General features: G+C 37.3%; 1 protein-coding gene across 1 annotated transcript in view; it reads left to right on the top strand.

Annotated features, from left to right (window-relative positions):
- Positions 1-23,118, top strand: part of THSD7A (thrombospondin type 1 domain containing 7A) — a 133,303-nt gene that overhangs the window by 35,351 nt on the left and 74,834 nt on the right. The window contains exons 8-9 of the mRNA XM_014940238.1: positions 922-1,125; positions 22,848-23,039. Of these exons, the coding sequence (XP_014795724.1) occupies positions 922-1,125; positions 22,848-23,039 (396 nt within the window). The remainder of the gene's footprint in view (positions 1-921; positions 1,126-22,847; positions 23,040-23,118) is intronic.

Raw genomic sequence — 23,118 nt, 5'->3', positions numbered from 1 at the left:
TCCTCTGAGTAGAGCTGTCAAGTAGTCTGTTGTTTCTGTTGCTGCTTCACCACTGAAAGATTTGCTCCATTTTCAGGGGTAATGTTTAGGTTTGTGAGGCTGATTTGGATACCTGCCTGATGGAAACATAATAGGGTGCAATTTATGCAAGTCTTTATTTCTGCATATATGAGCAGGGAACTTTTCTTAACTGCCAGTGTTTCCCTCTTATCTCTAATTACTTCAATTTTATTTTGTAATTTCACTGACAGTTTTTCTGAGAGAATGATGTAAAAGTTGTACGGGCACTCCCAGTTTTAGCAGCAAGTCTCTCTACGTGTTTCAGGAATGGCCTTTTACTGTGGATCATTTGCCTCCTTGGTTGCAGTAGGCACTAGACTTCTTTTTCTGAAATTGTATTAGCCTTTTGTGGCATGTTCGGTAAACCATTTGGATGTAATTTGGCTGACCTCTTCAATTTAGAAAAAAAAAAAAAGATAGATAAAGATAGATACATGGAAATACATTTTTAAAGTAGTATTTATTATAATTGAATTAAGAGGCATGTCTTCAAACAAAGAATCTGGGAAGAACAACCCAGCAATCTAGTCGAGATGGGTTAGGTGAGATGGATATAGCAAGAGTGATGGATGGGAAATAACTCCTCTCTCTCTCCTGGAGTACGTATGGCTAGGATAAACAGGGGTTTCAGGCAAAGCTTACTGATTAAGCTCAAAACTTTTGAGTAAAGCTCTTGGTAAGTTTTACTTCTCTTCCTTCTAGCCAGTTATCTAAAATGCAGAGTTGCGCTGAGTGTCCGTGGCATCTTTTACACAGAAGAGAAACAGAACTGTTCACTTGGGTGTAGAGAGATGCAAATCTCTTCACTTTGCATTTCACAATTTAATTACTCTGCCCTTTGTATTTTCACGGACATTTCAGGCTTCAAACTAAGGAAGCGGCGCATCACCAATGAGCCTACAGGAGGAACGGGAAACTGCCCTCACCTGCTGGAAGCCATCCCGTGTGAAGAGCCCTCCTGCTATGACTGGAGAATCGTGGGGCTGGAGGAGTGCATTCCTGACAACGAGAAGCCATGTGGCCCTGGTACGCAGGTTCCTGTCGTCGTCTGCGTCAACAGCGACGGTAAGATGCTTTTTCCTACAGTCCACACTGAGTAGAGTGAAGATGCTAAAATGTAGTCCAGAAGGGTAGCTGTTTTTGTTGTCCTCAGCTTTCTCGGTCCTTAAGCTGTCATGAGGTTCAACAAGAGCAAATGCAAGGTTCTGCACCTGGGCCAGAACAATCCTCACCATCAGTACAGGCTAGGGGGTGAGGGATTAGACAGGAGCACTGAGGAAAGGGACTTGGGGGTGCTGATAGATGAGAAGCTGGACATGAGCAGGCAGTGTGCAGTTGCAGCCCAGAAGGCCAATCCCATCCTGGGCTGCATCAAAAGATGCGTTGCCAGCAGGTCCAGAGAGGTAATTCTTCCACTTTACTCTGCTCTGGTGAGACCTCACCTGGAGGATTGTGTGCAGGTCTGGAGCCCTCAATATAAGAAGGACATGGACCTGATGGAGAGGGTCCAGAGGAGGGCCACAAGGATGATCAGGGGGAGGGCGCCCCTCTGCTACGAGGACAGGCTGAGGGAGCTGGGGTTGTTCAGCCTGGAGAAGAGGAGGCTCTGGCGAAACCTAATAGCGGCCTTCCAGTACCTGAAGGGGGCCTACAGGAAGGCTGGGGAGAACCTGTTTAGAAAGGCCTGCAGGGACAGGATTAGGGGAAATGGCTGCAAGCTGGAGGGGAACAGATTTACGCTGGAGATTAGGAGAGGGTTCTTCACTGTGAGGGTAGTGGAGCACTGGAACAGGTTGCCCAGGGAGATGGTTGAGGCCCCTTCCCTGGAGATATTCAAGGAGAGGCTCGACGAGGCCCTGGGCAACCTGGGCTAGTTGGGGGTGTCCCTGCGGACTGCGGGGAGGTCGGACTAGCTGACCTTTGGAGGTCCCTTCTGGCCTGGGCAATTCTATGATTCTATGATTCTATGAATAGAGAGAAATGTCTTTCAGTATTGGTTAGGAAGGATAGGCCCTCTAGTTGCTCTAGGATCAAGCTCCTTCACCTACACACTGTAGGTTTTCAAAGGTTTCAGAAGAGAGTTTGAGAAAAGTAAATAGACAGCAGCTATTGTTTTTCAGTAGGTGACTCATGCCTACAATGACTTGACTGAATTCCCTGATGTAATCCCACTAACAAATCTGATCCTCCGAGTCCAAAACCAAATAAAGTGTGAGTAAAGTAAGACACATTGCAGTAAATATAGCTGGAAGAAAAATAATAATGTGGTTATTAAAAAGCATGGTTTGATGTCTGTTATGGAGTTGATTTGACAGTCCAGGCTGTCTTGCTTCTTCAAAAGGTCAAAAAAAATACCCCCATTATTCAGTTATCCTCTGTGAGAGAAAACAGATTTTGAATGGCACAGTAATAAAAGTCAATTTTGAGAGCTGCCTACAAAGTACTCTAGTCAACAAAAGACTAATTACTCTTGCGAGAATATTCTTTATTCATTAGTAACATTATAGTATAGAGCAGCAGATGAATTAAAATAATTTTACTGACTACAGCACAGTTATAGTAAGAGACTTCTAACTCCCTATAGAGGATTAAGTAAGAGGACACCTCTGATGTGTGTTTAACAGCTGCACAAAATATTTTGTAATTAAATTGGTCAGAAGTAATAATTACTGATTATAGGGAGGTTTAAATCTTGAGATTTCAGGCTCAAGAATTTGTGTTACAATTGAGTTTTGTGGCTTAAATTGTAAACCTTAGAGGAGCGAAGCTTTATTTTGTGCATACACCTAAGAAAACTGTTAGCCATTTTTATATCTCAAAAAGAAATTAATTAGCCTGGAATTCAAATATTGAATCTCCTACATTTCATGTCCCTTTCTCAAAAATTTCCATTCATAGTGTAGTAATTTCTTGGCAACAATACTGAAACTATTTCAAATTTTGTTTGTATACATTTTCCGATGAAAAATGGCCTTAGCCTCATAAATGAAAGTGTTTCCTAAATCAATCAGAATTTCTCTCTTTTTTTAATAACAAAAATAGTGTGTAATTTTTTTTCTTTACTAGAGTTTGGATAATTTGGCTTATCCTCAGTTTTGAGAAGTGGTATTTGCTCATGTCTAACTTCTGATTAGCCAAATTTCTTACTAAATCATAATATAGACATTTATATTTACTATAATTTATTGTAATTACAAAACATTTGGAGCATGCAATGGAGCTACTAAGCTTTGTGGTATGTTTTATGTGTATGGTATTTTTTATTGTTATGTGTCAAACTTGCAGAATTCGCTCTCTGCACTGCATGGGCTGTGGTTTAGGCCAAATTTGACTTGGAGGACGTGATTGACTTTTTTACCCCCAGTATTAATCTTTGTCTTGCTGAATTATATGGCATTATATATTGCTGTAATTATATGGCATTATACATTGCCTGTATCAACAGTCTGTCCCAGAAGGAGTGAGAAGTCGGGCTTTGGCCATGTGATTGTCAGTCTTTAAGATTAAAGAGCTGTGGGCGCAGCTCCAAAGAAAGGAGAAAGCAAATTGCAATTATGGTTTGTTTTGCAAAGACCCAATCACCCACGGAGATAGGTGTTCAATATCTTTTGACAGAGTGCAAAAGCAACAGAGAGTAACGCAGTGGATTGCCTCGGCTCTGACTTGAAATCCCTCCTTCTCTTAGCAAATAATCTCCTCTGATCTTCACCAGTAATACCAACTGGCTTTTGCTTAGGCCTCTCCTGAGAAAGATTACATGACACAGTAGAAGCAAACAAAATACAAAGCAAGGACCCACCAAACTTTGTAGTCTCTCCCTCCAAGCTAACTCTGCTCAAGCATGTCCTTACTTTGCCTCCCACAGCACCAACCCACTGAACATCCTGTAGGTGACTCTTAGATGCACCTCTAAACACACACCACCACCTCTTCCCAGGTAGCTCCCATCTAGTTCTCTGGCCTCGTACCCTGGCACAGGATACCCTTGGTGTCCTTCTTCACCAAACACTCGTTAACGGGATACATAATTTGTATAATAGTCATATGTTACTAGAAGTTTGATCTAAATGGCACACAGGGAATTTGGTTCAGTTTTACAGGTAAAAATGACTGTGAAGGGAAACAACGTGTGGAAAGCATTAATTATCACCTAGGTTTGCTATTTTACTTGAACTGAAGTAACCTTTAGTTAACAATAGTCTCTTCAGTCTTTTCAAGAGCTTTTTATTATTATTTTTTCATTCATCTGAATTAATTAGCCTAGTCTTAAACCAGTGCCTGGATAGGAGAGGTTGGATCAAAGGGACTTAAATGTATTAAAACAGAAGTGTATTTTCCCCTTGGCTTCTGCTTTATAAAATGAAAAAGGCTGGGGTTATAATTTTCAGAATAAATATTGTACTGTAAAAGTACTGCTTTAATGTAAGATAAACCCCACACTGATGAGTATCTTCTCTTTCTCTAGACTGTTTTATCGTTATATATGTTTAAAGCGTAATTAGTTGGGATAACATGTCTTGGCTTGAATGTTTTCTTCTACAATTAGAATCAAGTAACGGTGTTTGAGAGATTGTTTTATATAATTGGAATGAGCTTCTCTCTTCAATTTGGTGTAAAGATAAGAGTCATTACAGATTTTCAGACAATAGCAAACAACAGATTATCCTCCTGCGTTGTTGCTGGAGGCCTGTGATTGTCGTTCTCTTTCCACAGCAGATTGCAGTAATCAGAATTTTCATCCAGGCTGAAAAAAATATGACAGTCAGTACCCCAGGTTGTCATTGCAGAGGCTATAATGAACTTTGATGTATTTTATTACATAAATTGAACTTCAGCCTTCTAGTGTGGAAAGACCTTTTTCAGAATAAGTCATCTTAGCCAGCCTTCCAGGGAATTTTACAAAGGAGCTCCTTTAGGTGAAAAAAAACTCCTTTCAATTGTGGAAACTCCAAGATTGGACAGCAGATGATGAAAATTACTCCACACATAAATTATTTTAATAATTAGAGATTTGTGGCAAATGTACCGTGCTACAGACTAACTTTTGCTAATGATAGAAGGAATTTTTTAAATTAAACTTTAATTCAGCTATTTATATGTATACATGTGATACATATAAGGCATACTTGCATGCATGCACACACAGAGGTATGTGCATGTTATCTATTAAGTTCTTCAATGCAGTTTAGAAGAGTGATTTTACAGCAGATGAATTTGCTCTTTTTCTCTGTAGCTATGGCAATCCGTGGAGATTCAGAAATTCTCTTGTATTATTTAAAGACTCAGTCTATAGTAGGAAAGCTGGCCCCTTCTCCACTCGATGACAGATACATTAGTGCTACTCATATGTAAATATGGAAAAATAATTTCTGACATAAAAATCTGTAAAATTAACTACTGCTGAAAGTGCCTATAAAATGCCAGTTCATTAATTATGTTTTTTTTAAGGTTTTTGCCTTCGTGCTGAGCACAGGTACCAGCAGTGGCTGTGGTGTCAATATTGTGCTTCAGCCATGGGCTGAAATTACTTGCTCATTTTGTAGGAACGTGTAAATAATACATTGATTTAAAGCCTTTATAATGTAATGGGCTTTGTTCCACTGCGTGTGTTACTCTGGATGAAACAGGTCTGGCTTTTGAAGGGCAAATTTCTTCCGGACGTTGTTCAAGCTCACTAATTGTTGGGTTATAGTTAGCTCCACAGGGGGAAGGGATGGACCCACTGCCATCCCCTGTCTCCCAGCTGTGAGAGATGACTAGCCTTAGAAGAGGGAGCCATGGCAACAGCAAAGCTCTTCGTGGATATGCAAATTCCTGCAACTCTTTGAAGTAGCAGAAGTTAAGGAAAAGATATAGAGAGTAAACCAGTCTGTTTTGTTAAGATATTCGTATGTAAACATTTCAAACTGATTAGTTTAGCTGCTTTGTAAGGGGTGGCTCAAACGTTGTACTGTCCAAAGTGGAACAGTGAACGTTTCCTCTACCTGTGCTTATTCTCAGCTGGTGTGACTGTCTGAAGTCACCAGCCTTCAACTAGATGACAGTCCTGTAGAATTTAATTGCTTTACTGTTTTTCTCTGCATTCGGAAATATTTATTTCTGAAATGGAATCACAGAATGGTTTGGGTTGGAAGGCACCTTAAAGATCATCCAGTTCCAACCCCCTGCCCTGGGGCAGGGACACCTCCCACCAGACTCCATCCAGTTCCAAGCCCCCTCCAACCTGGCCTTGAACCCCTCCAGGGATGGGGCAGCCACAGCTTCTCTGGGCAACCTGTTCCAGGGTCTCACCACCCTCACAGGAAATAATTTCATCCTAATATCTCATCTAAATCTCCCCTCTTCCAATTTAAAATGTTCCCCCTCGTCCTATTGCTCCACTCCCTGACAAAGAGTCCCTCCCCATCTTTCCTGTAGCCCCCTTTCGGTACTGGAAGGCTGTTGTAGGGTCTCCCCAGAGCCTTCTCTTCTTCAGGCTGAACAACTTGTTGTATTCCTTTTACTTAATTTAACTTTGCAGAAAAATTTATAAAATTTCTTCTTGTAGTTCTGATTATCTCCTATAGCTTCCTGATCAAGAACTATATTGTGTTTCTTAATTTTTAGCTTGTATCCTTTTATCTTCTTGCAGTAGATATCTAATTAAATATGTAGAATAAACTTCAGGAGAGAAACTGCAGATTGGCTGGTGTGCCCATTTTCACTTAAAATGGTTTAATGGCTGGTTTAAAAATTGTGTCTTTCTGTATACTTTTGGTTTGAATCTAAATATATGCTGAGTAGCTGCTGGTCTTCATTCATTTTCATAATGGCAAACAATAAGAGACTCAATGGGAGCTTTATAAGTATACCCAGATATAGAGTCTATTTCTTCTGCCCTGTCTATTATGTGGCTATATGGATGCAATGAAGAAAGCATCAGACTAGTTGGATTTTGATGATTATTTAAAAAGAAAATACTTACTTTGTGTCACTTTATGGCTTAGTTCTTTAAAAAGACTGAAGAGCCAGGTTCAAATTCGAATTACATTGAATTATTGATTTAATCCTGCAAGAGAACCCAGATGAAAATCTGGCCAATGCTCAGCACTCAATTAGTATAAAAATACAGTTGCTAATGACAGTTTCTTTCAGCACATACTGCTTTATGCTTACAGGAACTTGGTTATATGGGCATTAGTCGTCATTTCCCAATATTAATTTCCTAGCTAATGACATTACAGAATTGATTGGAACTGTTCTTTTCTTCCTGACAGCTTTTTGGCTGACCATCTGAGGCATTTAAATCAAATGTAAGATGTATCCGTTGTTCTTCACTGTAAACACATAAGATATGAAATTTATAACCCCATACGTTCTTTCCTTTGGCTTGTCTGGTTACATAAAAACTATTTAATATGTTTATTGGATGTTTATTATATGTAAGCATTAGCTATTAAAGTAAAATACAGCCAGTTTAAAGGACCTTAAAATTGATGCTTTCAGGCCATTATGTCTCAGAGCATTGGATTTTTAATGCATTTCTTTTTAACAAGATTTGCTTTATTTAGTATAAAGGAATACAAGGAAATAATCATAAAAGAATATACAAAGTAAAGTGATGCAACACCAATGGGTCTCACCACCTGATGATTGATTATCCAGCCCATCCCCAGCAGTGATCCTAGATCCCCACTCCCCATTTAACAAGATTTGCTTTATTTAGTATAAAGAAATACAAGGAAATAATCATATACTGAGCATGACATCTGTGTTATGGAATATTCCTTTGTCCAGTTTATGCTTCCTCTCAAAGGAATACAAGGAAATAATCATAAAAGAATATACAAAGTAAAGTGATGCAACACCAATGGGTCTCACCACCTGATGATTGATTATCCAGCCCATCCCCAGCAGTGATCCTAGATCCCCACTCCCCAGGCAACCCCTGTTTATATACTGAGCATGACATCTGTGTTATGGAATATTCCTTTGGTCAACTTGTCCTGTTTATGCTTCCTCTGTGCTTCTGTGGGAAGCTGAAAAAGTCCTTGACTTACTATAAGCATTACTTAGCAACAACTAAAACCATACATGTTACCAACATTATTCTCATTCTAAATAAAAAGCACAGCAGCTACTAGGAAAAAAAGTAATTCTCTCCCAGCTGAAAGCAGGACATAAACCCAATGTTGAACTTTGGTTTTGGATTTGTGTGTCGTGTTAACTCCCTAGACCAGACTCAGAAAATACTTTAAATATTCTGATAAAACACGTTCAGAAGAGATAATGTTACATTTAAAAATGTTGTATATAATAATAATGTCACATATTTATAAAATAAATACTACTCAGAAAATACTTTAAATATTCTGATAAAACATGTTCAGAAGAGATAACGTTACATTTAATAATGTTATTTATAATAATAGTGTCACATATTTATAAGTTAAATACTACTTCTTGGAAGTTTGTATTACACAGCACTAATCATTAATCTTTATGATAAAATGTTCTAGGACAGTATCCTCTCATTAGATTTGATGGGAGTCAATTTTCCATCCAAGAGCAAAAGGTTGCACGGGCCTTGTTATATTTTCTGACAACCTGTACAGTAACGGTAAATTTTCTTGATAAATGTTATCCAACTTCAAAACTGTGAAACTGGTGTGTTGATAAATGGTGACAATTAAAACATCTTCATTATCCAGTCACGTTGAGCCAGAATAAATAGGAAATTTTCTCAGTACTTCCAGCTTTAAGCAGCTCATTGTCAGACCTTTCTTTCAGACCATAATTTGTGCTGAGTACCGATTAATGTAAATCCACTTTTATCTGCCAAGAAATATTTGATTTCACAAGATGACCGTTCTGGTGGCAGTTTACAGAGCCTTGAGATAATCTGTGTCATTTTGCAATGCACTGCACAAGCACCATCTCCACTGAATACCCAAGAAAACTTCCAACTAGGAGTAAAGTGTATTCGGCCACAATGATTACTCCAAATCAGAGCAAACAGCTGAGCATCCCAGCCTCTCCAGTGTTCCCAGTCATCTGTTGGAAGGTTTTGTGGTGCAGGTAGCTTTTGGCAGAGTTTTCAGCTACGTAGAGTCCCAGACCCTTTGCAGATGGAATAGATTTGTATCCAGGTTTTGTTGAAAAGGGGGATGGCAGTGAAGAGGAAGAAAGTGGAACTGACCAAGCAATGAAGTGAACAGCTGGGAAAAGGTAGGATTTGACCTCAGTTTCCTCCAGGACAGCTTACTGAGAGCAAGTAAGGAACTCAAGGAAGTTATAAATGCCTTTAGATGGCAGGGATTAGGAACGAATTTGGGGAGGGATTCAATCTAGTGATGGTCAACTCAAGCGAGGATTTGACAAGCCGTAGAGAACTTGGCAGGGCTGGGTGAAAGGGACAAGGTGACAGACTGGGATTAGTGTCTGGAGAAAATAAGGCTGGATAAGAAGCCAGAGAAGTGGGAGAGAGAAGGAAACTCATCACTTCTAGAGCTGAAACGCAGCTCATTATAGTCTGCTCCTGCTTTTGTCCCCATGAGGTCACCCAGCAGAGCACTAAGTGTCCAGAGCCAGTGTAAAACCCATGGCAGAAATGCTATTTTGCATTTGGCTTCTGTTTTAAACTAGAAAATCGAAAAGAAATATTGCGTCAAAAATTAAGTCTCTCAAGTTGCAAAGCCAAGCCCTCAAACATTAGGAAATTAAGGTTGTTTGTCTGGTCCTTATGTGAATGTATCAGATGGAAGTCTTTAATTATTTAATTGTGCCTTCATAACATTTTCCCCACAGAACCTGCTACTTATTTGTGAAATGGATATACCTCCTTTGGGGATTAACTGGGCATTTTGTAGTAATGAAGGCTTTGTCTTTGAGACAACGAGCCTTAGTTGTCTCATTCTACAGGGTTTAATTTTGCTCGGCTTTTGTTCAGCATCAGCAAAATACAAATAATACTGACCTGTCACATCTTGAGTGTTTTGAAAATAAATGTACTAGTGGTGGTTGCTAGCCATGGCAGTAAGATCTTAGAAAAATTACCAATTCTGTTTTAATAACACTTTTAATTAATGTGTAGTAAATAAAACATAGGCTCATGCCTTGAACAAAGAGAATAAAACTAAAAATACCAAATAGTTACTCATTAAGGAGTTTCCAATCTGTGAACCGAAGGAGGAAGGGACCCAGTGGAAAAATAATAAGCCTGTGATTTTGCAATTTAAAGAACTGCATTATACAAAGGCAACTTTAATTCTGGCATTTACTACTGTTTGGTTTCTTGACATAATTTGGGGGGTAATTTGTGGATTAGCTATGTAAATCTTGCCCTAGGAATTATCAGATGTTTGGTTTTAATTTTACTGATTTGAGACCTCCTTTATTGGTACTGATAGTATTTTAAAAGTAGCAAATTGCTGCATTAGTGTTTTCCAGAGAAAAGATACTAAGTAGAAACTAACTCAAGTCTCTTGTTCTGAATGACTCAGAATGGAGATATATGTGTATATGTTTTGGTTTTTTTTTTAAGAGGAGAAAAAGAAGAATAATGCTAGCTAGAATAATGCTAGCTTCTTAAATCTTGTGGGAGGCTTCTAGAAAAACAGTGATGTACCCCTAGTAGGGAAGGGAGCCTTATTTCTGTGTTACAGCTGATTTCTCTGCCTAGGTGCAAATCTGCAGTGAAATGTGTCAGATTTCTGTGACTTTAGGTCATTAGCTTGTATAACTTATGAAGGAAGTAGAAAAGTTATAATGTGTCTATACTAGCAGATGTGTTCCTGCTACTTTTGTGTTTGTTATGTGACAATGTGATTGTATATCCTTAATTTAGCATAGGTTTATGAAACACGGTGGTGCTTACCTCTGGCTGCTTTCCTGAGAGCTCTTTCTCTGAATCCATATACTGAGAGGCTGCAAAAAAGGAAAAGTCAAAAGGATGGGTTAGTTTTAGTCTGCTAGAGAGGAATCAGTTATGAAAATGTTTCCAAAAGACAAGATTAATTCACAGCCTGAGCTCCCTGAAGGCATGCTGTGCCTTCCACTTGTAATGATGAGAAGATATTCATTGCAAGATGGATAAAAGGATGTTCTCCAAAGACTGCATTTTATCTGCCAGTAGTAGGACACGGACAGAAGCATCCATGAAATTAATTATAAAACTGTTTCTCAGAAATGTGTAAACATGACAGAAGCAGTGATCTCTTTTACACCTCTTGGGTCCTGTGTTTTAACTATGATTGAATTGAGCTGTCAGATTACATATAGAGTGACAACTCTTTACTAGCTGTGGCTGGATGAATAATGCAAAGAAAATGTTTGCAATCATCTTTTACTATATTTTTTTTTTCTTATTCTCTTAAAATCTCTTTTGAGTTAAAGGTTTATTTGTGTGGCAAGAGGTATCAGGTATTTGTGAATGAACAGTGTAAACTTGCTGCAAATTCACTTTATAGTAGTGAAATATTACGTAATTGAGAAACTGAAAAATTCATCCAGTATTTTGTCAGCTGCATGTCATTAGTCATTCTCTTCAGCTGTGGGTTACACTCTTGCATTAGAGAGGAATAACATTAAAGTGTTGGTGGCCAAATTCTAGGGAAATACTTAGTGATGAAACTGCAGTGCTGGAGTTTTTATGGATCAATTTATGAGGCAACTTCGTGAACTTCTGAGCTTAAATTGATAAAGTTATCCTCTAAAAGTCATATTTATGCAGAAAATGAGAAGCTTGAAGTTCATGAAAGTTATGGGTACTTAGTGTGTCTTGAAAACCAGGCCATTTAAGGCAGCTGTTTAAAATATGCTGATTAGCACCTCAGTGCAGGGAACTGTTGAGCAGGTTGGCTGTGGTGAGTACTGTCATTCTGCTGATGTTAGTGGAGCTGTCATGTTGGTTTTATGCTGTTTTTTTGTAGTCTTGCCTATTATTTCCTCATTATACTTCAATTCCTAACATATGCCTGAATGTTAACCTGGCTCAAATCAGCACATCAGAATTATAATTTCTAATCAAACTTGTTTGAAATTGATGACATTCCATTGCCCTTCCCGGACTTATTCTCCACTTAATTTTGGCTTATTGGAGGGGAGAGAGAAATGTCTAAAATAGTAGTTACAAAAAAATACCTGTGAAACCTTGCCCATATCTGGTGAGTTTAAAAATTTGGTGAGCATACCCAGTAGTAAAAAATAGTAATGTAATTCCCAGTGATTAATAAAACATCTTGGTTTTGAAATAAACAAAAAGACATAGTTCAGTGCTAAAATAGATACAAGTTGCATTTTCAAATCCGTGTATTTAAATCCTATTATTACCAATGTCAAAAACTACTCTCCAAATATTTCTAAAGTCTGTCAAAGGAAGTTTTTTCACTGTTAAGCACAAAAAAGTTTCTGTGACATTTAAAAAAAAATGGAGAAAGAATTTTCTTTTATTTTATTTTTGAAGCCATACTTTTACATCTTTTTATCACTGAATAAATTGTGACTTGATTGAGAAAAGTTTGTGAGAATGTCTGGTTGATCTTGGGATCAATGATACCTTTTTAAGGTGAGTTGGTGCTTTTACCAAGTGTTCTTAGAAATACACTGTGAATTTTTGAGTGACCTCACCCTCCAGATTTGCACTGTGTCTTCTCGTTTCCTTATAGCTCTGTCAGCACTTTTCCCTTCCTTTCCCCATTCTGCTTAAAATGGCCTATTGGTCTGACATATTGATCCCACTTGGTCCCATGACTAATATTGATTTTATTCTCAATAGGACCGTAGCCTCTCATCAAACTTACTTTTTCCTTCATATCAAGATGACGTTTGATTGGCTTATTTGACACTAGAAGGCAACTGCGCCTGGTTATGATCAATACACTTGTATTCTCTGTTCCTTATTGTTCTCAGTAAGGCTACATTAGCAAATGAACCATGAAAATGCTTCAACTACCTGTCAAGCAGTAGGAAAATCTTACTCCTATGGTTAGGCAATTTGTAGGTACTCTGCTGGGGTTTTTATTAGAAATATTGGACTACTAATTCTGTGGTACAAGTCTACTATGTCATGAGGTTAAAGCATAGCAGATTTTTGGCTAAAGGCATCAAGTTTTTGTTTAGTTTGTCTTGTCTGCACACTCAGGAAAGTTGATCCAAATTAGCTGCAAAAATAATATTAGTTAAACTATATTAAACATTATGTGAATCTTCTTATTCAGAATTAAGGTGGCCTTAATTCTATTTCTTTCTTTCTGAATAAGGAGGGCCATATGAAATGTTAATACAGTTTAACTAATCTCCTTCAAAGTCCCATTTAATTAATTTGGATTAATTCTTCAGTATTCCTATTTAGATGGGTCTTTTTCAGTAACACATTATCACTAATAGTTCCGATACAACCTCCTTCATGCTGGATATTCAGTGGCACTAGAAGTAGTCAAAATTCAAAGAAGGTATCCTCTGCAAGAAGAATTTTCCATTAGTCTTTGATGCATAATACAAAATAAGCAGTCACTTACAGTGTTTGGTTGGAGATAAAAAGGCTGTGTTACTTGTTATGCCATAGTTGGTGCTGCAAGACATCCTCAGTGTGCCTCTCTGTGTATAGTGAAGGAACTGACCCAATGCGTGTATATATATATTTTATTATTTTTATTATTATTTTTTAATCAGGAGCTTCACAGGTAACCCAAGTGAATGCTGTATCCTTGGGGGAACAGATACTGTGGTTGCCATTTACAAAACTATGTAAATAAATACAGGGAGAATTGGAAAACTTTTCCCATATTCTCTGGGTGAAATGTATGTAATTTAGTTTTTCAACCTGAGTAAGTCTAGCAAAGAATAGTGAAAAACTAGAGAGGGTATAAAGGAATGAGAGGTAAGTTTGAAAGTGGCTATCAGAAAATGTTCTTGTTCAGATGACAAAGAGAGCAGAAAAGTTTCTTCCAGTTTTCTCATACTCATAGAGTAAAAAATTGAAATATAAATAAGAAGTTCATGGTTTAAAGGAAAAAAAGAAGGTGTTTTTTTTTCCCCAGCCAAATACCTCAGGTTACTGTATATTTCTGACTTAACATAGTTATGGAATATTATTTTTTCATACTGTTGTTTCTTTTGGCCTTCCTACTTATATGACAGATTGCACTGCATTTTACATTGAAAAAATATTATTTGGATAAAGAAATGCTATTCCTTTCCCTGTTTTTATTTTCCTCTGTCAAACTTAGGCTGTAGCTACATGACTGTAATCCTGATAGATGACTCTAATATAAATGGAGGTACATATGTTCTTCTATTACCAGACATGAAAATGAAATTACTGGAAGCATTAATATCATATCTGAAGGTGTGAGTTCATTAATTTTACCCACTTGTATCCAAAGAACATCCACCTGAAAGGTGTGAGTTCATTAATTTTACCCACTTGTATCCAAAGAACATCCAAAGACGCTTCCCACCTGCATTTTACATTGAAAAAATATTATTTGGATAAAGAAATGCTATTCCTTTCCCTGTTTTTATTTTCCTCTGTCAAACTTAGGCTGTAGCTACATGACTGTAATCCTGATAGATGACTCTAATATAAATGGAGGTACATATGTTCTTCTATTACCAGACATGAAAATGAAATTACTGGAAGCATTAATATCATATCTGAAGGTGTGAGTTCATTAATTTTACTATATTGTATCCAAAGAACATCCAAAGACGCTTCCCACCTGCAGCGGTTTTAGAAGGAAATATACATCTTTAAAATATGTTCTTCATTTTTGTTTCAGTCTTGTCCCCTTATGGTTGCCATTATTTCAAAGTAAAGAGTGTTATTTTGGATTTGATAATTCCTGTAATTGTTCTGTATATGGTGCAAAGCCTTATTTTTACCGTGTTATTTTGGATTTGATAATTCCTGTAACTGTTCTGTATATGGTGCAAAGCCTTACTTTTACCTGATGCATTAAGGAATCCTGAACTGGATTTCTTTCTGGTTTGGTTGAAGAGAAGGAGCAGAAGCACTCGGGTGCTATAGTTGGAATTAGATTTCTGCATGAATGTGGGTGTTCTTGAAGCCACTATCTTCCCACTCATCAAAATTTCCTTTCCCATAAAGTGAATACATGAGGAAAATTGCACATAGTCATCAACAAGACATTATTGCATGTAAAACGTGGTGTTTCCTCTCCTTAAGGAATAGAAAATCTTAAAAAGATCATGATTTTTGCTTCGGTATGTTGACATGCTATTATCTTTGATTTGAAAAACACTGGATATGGTAAATTTCTAAGCTCCAGCTGTTTTCCTTTTGTATAGTGCTTGTTCCTGCCATCATCAGTCATTTTTCATTGTAAATGTTTGCTTAAACAAAAGCCAAAGCCACATTTTAAAATTTAGGATTATATTTTAAAAGGTATTCATATCTTCCAGTATTTGCACAGTGAAAGGGGAGTACTCAGTGGCCTTTTCTATATGCCAATGTTTTTTGTGTGCACTCATGGTAAACGTGTAAATAAGATGAAGGTATATGTGCTAGTGAGTTTCTAATTTAAATAAAATAATCCATCCGTGTTTGAGGTTCATGATGCTTTTTGAATAAGTGGCCGAGGTATCATGGTTATCATTTTTCATTTAGTAAGGAACAGGCTGTATGATACTACTTGAAAGTCTCCATTGAAACCAAAACCACAGTAAATTTTCACACACAAATCTCCAAATCAAACAGATTACAATCCTACAGTGTTTTCATATCATTAAACTATTAGACCAACTTTCTTTCATTTTTGCATAATGAGCAGATGTGAGAAACTGGTGTATTTTTCTTCATTGAAATGAGTGCCATTTCTACTTAGGCTTCTTAGAAGAAAATGACTTCACGAATATTAACCATCAACTAATTAAGACATACTTAATTAAATGCAGATGCTACTTAGCAAAAGCAATTGAGAGAAAGGCATGTGATTAGGGAATTAGCAACTGATTTAACACTCAGAACTACCAGTGAGGCACCTAAGCAACAGAAATGAATGCAGAAACTTCACTTGGTAAGAATAATACAAGGGGAAAAAGCATCATCTTTTCACATGGTGTTTATTGGAGAACTTCAGAGCCAATGAAGTAGAGAATATAAATTGTAGGTTAATGTTGTTTTATGTTCAATAATTAGAGAGGTTAAAAATTATTCAAAATGTTAAAAATATGTCAACCTACCTCATGCAGAGAGATTTTTTGACAGCTGGTCATTCAGGAACTAGAACAGAAAATGATTACATCCAAGGTAACAACATAGTGTTGCTACTGTTTTCAAGGACACTGCCATTTTACTAACATTAAAGCTTACGCTGACAGCCTTTATCTTTGGAGCAGATATGAATAAACACTGTCAAGGTGTTATGAAGGCTGCTGGGATTAATAAAACATTTAAAGTTTCCTAATGTCTATCAAAGTATTTGTTATATACAAGTATTGAACTGATTCAAGAGCAAAAATTGGTCAAAAATTGTCAGATACTGCTGCATTGTGATGTTTTTTTTCCCTCCAAATACTCTTAAGATTGTTGGGTGAAACAAGATGATAAATGACGAATTGCATGTAAATATTATTGTTTCCCCTTTCTGTGGCTTATTTGATTAGGTTTTCAGAGATTAACTTCTAAATTCTCCCTACTGAAAAATCTGGGTCAGCCTTTCACAGTTGTGTATGCATTTTAATTAGAGACACGTGCTATGAGAAAGACAGCTTTCCTTGGAGAGTTCCTCTTGTATAAGAAAAAAAAAACAACAACAAAACCACACAACTAAACAGCAAAACAAAAAGAATTGCCAAGAAAAATAATATTCAGTTGTGGTAATATTCAGACTGAATTTCCAATCAGCAGTTCTGATAAAGTTGATGTAAGGTAAGGAGGTTGGAGGAAAACAGGTGGCAAGATGCAAAAGGGCAGAAGTGGAATGAAAAGTATTATGGACCTCAGCAACATAGTTTGCTGCCTCTTCTGATGACTGAAAAAATAAGAAAAATCTGCAGTACTGCTGCAGCACCGTGGTTTGGAAGGAAAAGCTAATTTGCTGTGACAGTTCATGCTCTGCAGTCGGGATTTCTCCTTTAGTGGAGAACTTTGGGAACTGATAATTGCTTAGTGATTTGAAAGAAACGCAATAGTATTAGAAATTGAAATGATAAAGTTAGTTTATCCTGGAGATTGATTACTATTTGCTAATTAGCAGGTGTAAAGTGTCCTAGCATTTGAAAAATGTATGGTTTTGTGATAATTTTGATAGCTTTTCTGTAATGGGAAGAGCTGCCCATTCAGCATTAGACGAATCAGCCAATGTGTAGACAAGGTTATTACAAATGAAAGTCTAGTGTCTATTCATATTTGTATGTTTTGTCTTATTTCAGGGGTTTTCTTATTTCAGTGGTTTTATTCTTTAAATTTTATTTTGAATAGTAAACTCATTAATGCTTTTTCTGTACTCTCACAGTCTAGTTGTGACGTTCTTGTCACTTTGAGGGAATCGCATTTTAGACTGATATTTTCTTGCTTATTTTCTGCCCTGAGTTATAATTTAAACAGACATTTAGGCACTTCAGAATTGTTAGAATATTTTTAAAAATCAAAAAAGAAGCATTTCCTCCTCTTCTAGTCAAACTATCTTCGTGTACCTACAGGAATGACACAAAAATTGTCAAATTGTAGCATGCACAAACTTTTTGTGGATAAACATATGCTTTATGAACTTTGGGTATGGAGAGTGGTTAAAGTTACTTCTGTACAAGAAGCAGGACTAAGCACATACCACAGACGTGGTTTTATTGGGTTTTGAATATAGACAGGCATATTTTGCTCTTGATGGGCAGAGTTCACACAGCAGTTTTGGCTCCTGAGCCAATCTGAGAAGGTCGTTCAACACAGTTGAAGGCTCACAAGGGGGTCAGCATAAGGACAAGTGTAGGTCCTCATGTGAGAGGAATGTGTGTGGGAAACTGCATGAGAATTCAAGATAAAGAACAGTCTTGTTGGCCATTTCAGCCTTTACAGCCCATACAGGAGGCAGCACAATACTTTCCTGTTGATTGTTTTTCTACACGGGGAAGGAAGGAAGCGGTAAATGGCAACCTGAACAGCGCACAGATTTTAACATTGTGTGAATGAGCTGCATGTTCTTTTCTGCAGCCTCCATGCTTAGAGACATTACTGAAGGTAACTGAACAAGAACAAGGCCTTCTTCACACACAAACACAGAGCACTTTAGAAAGTGAAATACACCAAGTATTTCAGGTGCCCAGTCATCAGCTGACACTTTCTGTGTCATCACTGAGCAAGCAATGCCTATAGCTCGTAGAGTCACATACATACAACACAGTATATACCCCAGTAAGTATAATCAGGACATCCAGATCACTCAGTGCTTTGAGCTGTCAGTGCTTTCCATCCTTTTGTGTTTTTACGTTGTCATTTTAAATATTCAGGCTTAAAAAATGCATTGTCGTTTCCTGTGGTCTGTTGTATTTAAAAGCAGATGTGGCCACCAGGAGCCACAAAAAGAAGATATTGGCATAACTGAGCCTTTTTTTTCCTTAGAATTACAGATATGCTAGCAAATTGGAATACATTAAACTTAGCAGTACAAAGTCTGAAATCTGCAGTTTTAGCATTTAGGCTTAGTTGCTCTCTTTTATGAACTTTGAAATATAAACATATGATTTATTTTACTACTCTGTGATATTCCAGTCCTTTAGTGATTACACAGGCATTTTTTTAAAAAAAATTCAATATTAATATTCAATGCCCTCTCTGCATTCGATCCCATTTATTGTGAATTGATTGTCAATTTTTTACTTTCTTTGTATCAGGTTACAGTTCAGCCTTTCAGAGACTATAGCTGGTTTCCAGGTACAGGACTGAGACAACCTTCATTACCTGATTCCATAGGACCCCAGCAGCATTTTTATTTTATGTTGATTTTTTTTCAGTCGTTCTCTATGCCTCATTGAATCTTGCAGTGATTTTACTGTTCAATTTAAAGCTTAAAAAAAATTTTGCCCTCCGTTAAGCACTTGCCTTTTCATTTACTGCAGGTCAGAATTTGACAGCAATTTTTCACTGTGCACTGAAGCATGCATTGTGTTAAAAGATGCACAATAAGCAAGAGGGTTTCCTTGCCATGTCTCTTTAGTGATACCAGCTCTGGGAATGCTTCCCATTGGAAAGATCTTAAAGCATTTTACAAGGAACTTAAGGATCAGACACATTTTACAGATGAGTAAGCAAAAACATAAAGGGGTGACATGATTCAACTACATTAAACACAGAACATAGGTCTTCTGCAGTCTAGCCCAACCTTTAGCATCTAGACCAAATTTTCATGGACACCATATCTGCTTTGTGAATAAGATAAAACAAAAATGGTGATGTGAATGCAGTCTGATACTTGTGAACAGTTAGCCAGTTCCTCCTGCATGCTCTACACAAGCTACCTCCCTTTAATCTGTAAAAATGTAAAAAATGCCTATTCCGTAGGTTGGGGTTATTTGTTTGATTGGATGGTTTGGGATTTTTTTGTTTATTTATTTGTTTTAAAGTAATAACATAGTTCAGTAGTTCACTAGCGGCCCTGGTGTGTGCACATGTCCTAGAAGTTCTTCACAACGAGAAGGCAGCCACGAGGAGGTTTTAATGTAGTGGCTCACTTTGCTGATTGTCTGGCAGGATCACCTATAACAGTTCAAGGAGAAGATGTGGATCTGAAAGACTATCTCCTCGGTGGTCTTTAATGATGATACTAGCCTGTAAAAATCCCAGCAAAGGTTTAAAGAGTTTTTGATGTTCCAAGTCCTTGAAAAAGAAAACTTCTTTTGCCTCCTGTCTTTTCTAGTTGCAGTTAACTCCCTTTAGTGCAATTTGGATAATTTAGCTTAAAATGTGCGTCTGTTGCATGAGAGAGAAATATCATTCAGCTATGTAAGGTGCTGTTTCTGAATGGGGATTATTGCTATATTCTAGATTTTAATGAACAAATCAACAGATAGAGGGTGAAGAGTTTTCTTGATGGAAATATTATAATTTTATCTTCCTGGTTTTTTACTTTTTGTCATTCTGTTGCTTAGTGTATAAATAATTCAGGGCAGGGACCTTTGACTCATATTTGTGGAGTTCTGTCTTCAATTCTTACGCTACGTAAATGTATATATATGAAGTTAAAAAAAAAAATATTAGACTAAACATGACAAACTTTTTCAAATGGGAATTTTTCTAAGTAGCTTCAGTCTTTACATTGGCGTTGTTCCCAGCACATGGTTGAGTGGTTCCTGGTAGTTGACTACACTATGCACTTTAAAGAGGAAGACAACAAAGGTCAAGTTGTTCATAAAATCATTAGTGAAATGTCAGAAACAATTTAGTCGAAATGAAATATCTCCCTGAAGTAAGAAGTACCCATTATAAAAGAATCTTTTCAACTGCATATCTATGCCGTTGAATCATCAGATAAGAATTGGACAGTTGACAAAAACTAAATGCTATTATGAAAGATACATATTTCAAGAATATTTTCTCCGTAAAAGCAAAAGATAAAAGAGGGTTTGGATTTTGGGAGAGAGTGAAGGGTTTTTTTGTTTGAAATATAAACTCAGACTGAAACTAATTTAACAGTTTCTCATTGTGACCCCAAATTTAGCTTGAGTTTCAAGTTAACACCACTTTGGTTGGCAGGCAATAAACAAGTATTGCATGTTTACACTATACCTACTTTATTGTAATAGTATTTCTTGCAAAGCACAGAAGTATCCTAGTAGTTTACCTTATTGAGTCTTCACTGGCTATGGAACAATGCGAGAGTAAGGTTCACCCCTTTTTCTAGCTTTTTTTTTTTCTATTCTTTGGAAAAGAAGTTTGCAGCCTTGGTCCTTCAACTTTGTCCTTCAACCCAGATACGTGCCGTTCCAGTGAAGCGGGCAGGAATCCCTCCTGCACTGGTGTCAGGACGTGATGACCTGCCATGCAAGAGAAGGAGCAATTGATGCAAAGACTTGAGTCCAACGAGGGAAGCAGAATTTGATGTGGGAGATCAGTGAAGCTTTTGGCACGGCTCAAATTTCTGTTTTTAATATGGGAAAATACAGCTATTGAGACTGACTTGATCTCACAGGTCTTTATAATGCAGATGATTATGACTACTTTAGGCTATTTTAAAAGCATGAGCTGCAGGACTTCCCCTGGTTAGCAGAGCCCAGGAAGATTGATGTTTGCAGTTCTGTTGTGCCTAAAGATTCTGTATGAATAAAATATTTGACACTGGTTAAAGGGATATAATATTAGATGGATGGCCCTCATCTTTTCCTCTTTTTATATAGAATTTGGTCATTAATAATTCCGGGACTCATGATATGTCACCAGTACTAAAGAACCTCCTATTTTCAGGAACTCAGTGTATCAGAGATTCTTATTTGAGAGATTTTAAGACCCTGTAAAGCTTGAATGACAAAAATGTAGTTTTTGTTTAGATTAGTGTTTTGATTTATTTTATTATTATTCTATTAAGCAATAAAAGACTAATTTGAGGCTTGAGTAAAGCAGCGTTTATAGATCTTTGGCTTCATTTATAGCATTCACAGTGCTTACTAAATTAGCTTTCAGAATCCAAGTGGTGGTTATTAACGCTGGCCTATGTCTTTATCATTAAATTATGGAGTATTTAATGATTATTTCTAACAAATGTTAGAAATAATTTCTTTATGGTATCGAAGACTTACATTCATTGCAAATCTTGATGAAACGCTGTTTTCTTGACTTTAGCTGTTAAAACAAAAGGGTTGACATGATGGGTCATAGCAAGTGAAATGCCACAGACACTCCTGTTCAGTCCAGTCGAGGTTGCGTGTCTCCCCCTTGGTTCTTTTCCCTCATCTGCTCCAAAGTGAAGATTTATCCTGAGGCTTTTGCCACTGCTGGTGAGACCTATTGACCTCTGAATATGTGGTCATTTGTTCAATCCTCACTTAATGGATAGTAACTGACTTGATCAGGAAATCATATGTCACCTTACAAAACTAACCACTTTGTGATTAGAGTGGTGTTAGACGAATCCTGGACATGGACACGATGCTCCCGTGATTTTCTTACTGAAAACAAAAGCAGCCCTGCTACTTTAACACTAGCTAGTATTTCATTAAACAATTTATACCAGCCTGGATCTTTTTATTATAATGAAATATATACACTGATGTGACAGAATACAAATGCATAGATCTTTTTTGATTCCGTGACACAAAGAGTGATGTGTTACTGGCTGGGCTAACAAATGAAGATCTTCCTAATGAAACAAGACACTCTGCAGCTTTCTGCAACACTCTTCATATTTTGATGCACAGCTGCAATTCAGAGGATGAATTGTAGCCTGTAAAACTGGCTGAGAGGGAAGTTAGGACCCTTTTCTCTTTCTCCCACAAACATGGATGAAGATTAGGTGATTAATGTACATGCATTTCCATGTATACAGTTTTCTATAGGTGTATTATGTACTCTGTTATTCACAATAGGATTTTCTGTGGAATCAAATACGTATTAACAAAATGAAAGCTTAAAGACCACCCAGGCTGGCATTCCCTTCAGCAGAATATCAAATTAAACTAGGTTTAAGCATGTTCTTCTAGAATCAAGGCAGAGGAGACAAGTCATTTTAATAAAAAAATCTATTTACCTTGTTTATATAGAAGGACAGAATCTAATTTCTTTGTGTGCCCATCTGGACGAGATTGCTCATTTTAAGTTAATTTAACAAATGATAGACTGCTACCGGCCTTTTCTTTCCCAGGAGAAGAGGTTGACAGACAGCTGTGCAGAGATGCTATCTACCCCATCCCGGTCGTCTGCGAAGCTCCGTGCCCCAAGGACTGTGTGCTCAGCACGTGGTCTTCATGGTCCTCCTGCTCCCACACCTGCTCCGGCAAAACCACAGAAGGGAAGCAGATGCGCGCCCGCTCCATTCTGGCCTACGCAGGTGAAGGTAAGGTGGCTCTGCTTTGGGTGTGAATCCTCAACTCTCTTTGCAATGTCAACCTCATTTCTTGATCAACAGAAGCAAA

The sequence above is a fragment of the Calidris pugnax genome, unplaced genomic scaffold (assembly GCF_001431845.1).
Source record: "Calidris pugnax isolate Ruff unplaced genomic scaffold, ASM143184v1 scaffold76, whole genome shotgun sequence".
NCBI classification, from domain to species: Eukaryota; Metazoa; Chordata; class Aves; order Charadriiformes; family Scolopacidae; genus Calidris; species Calidris pugnax.
The sequence above is the reverse complement of the archived record's forward strand: the minus strand, read 5'-3'. Positions and strand labels throughout refer to the sequence as shown.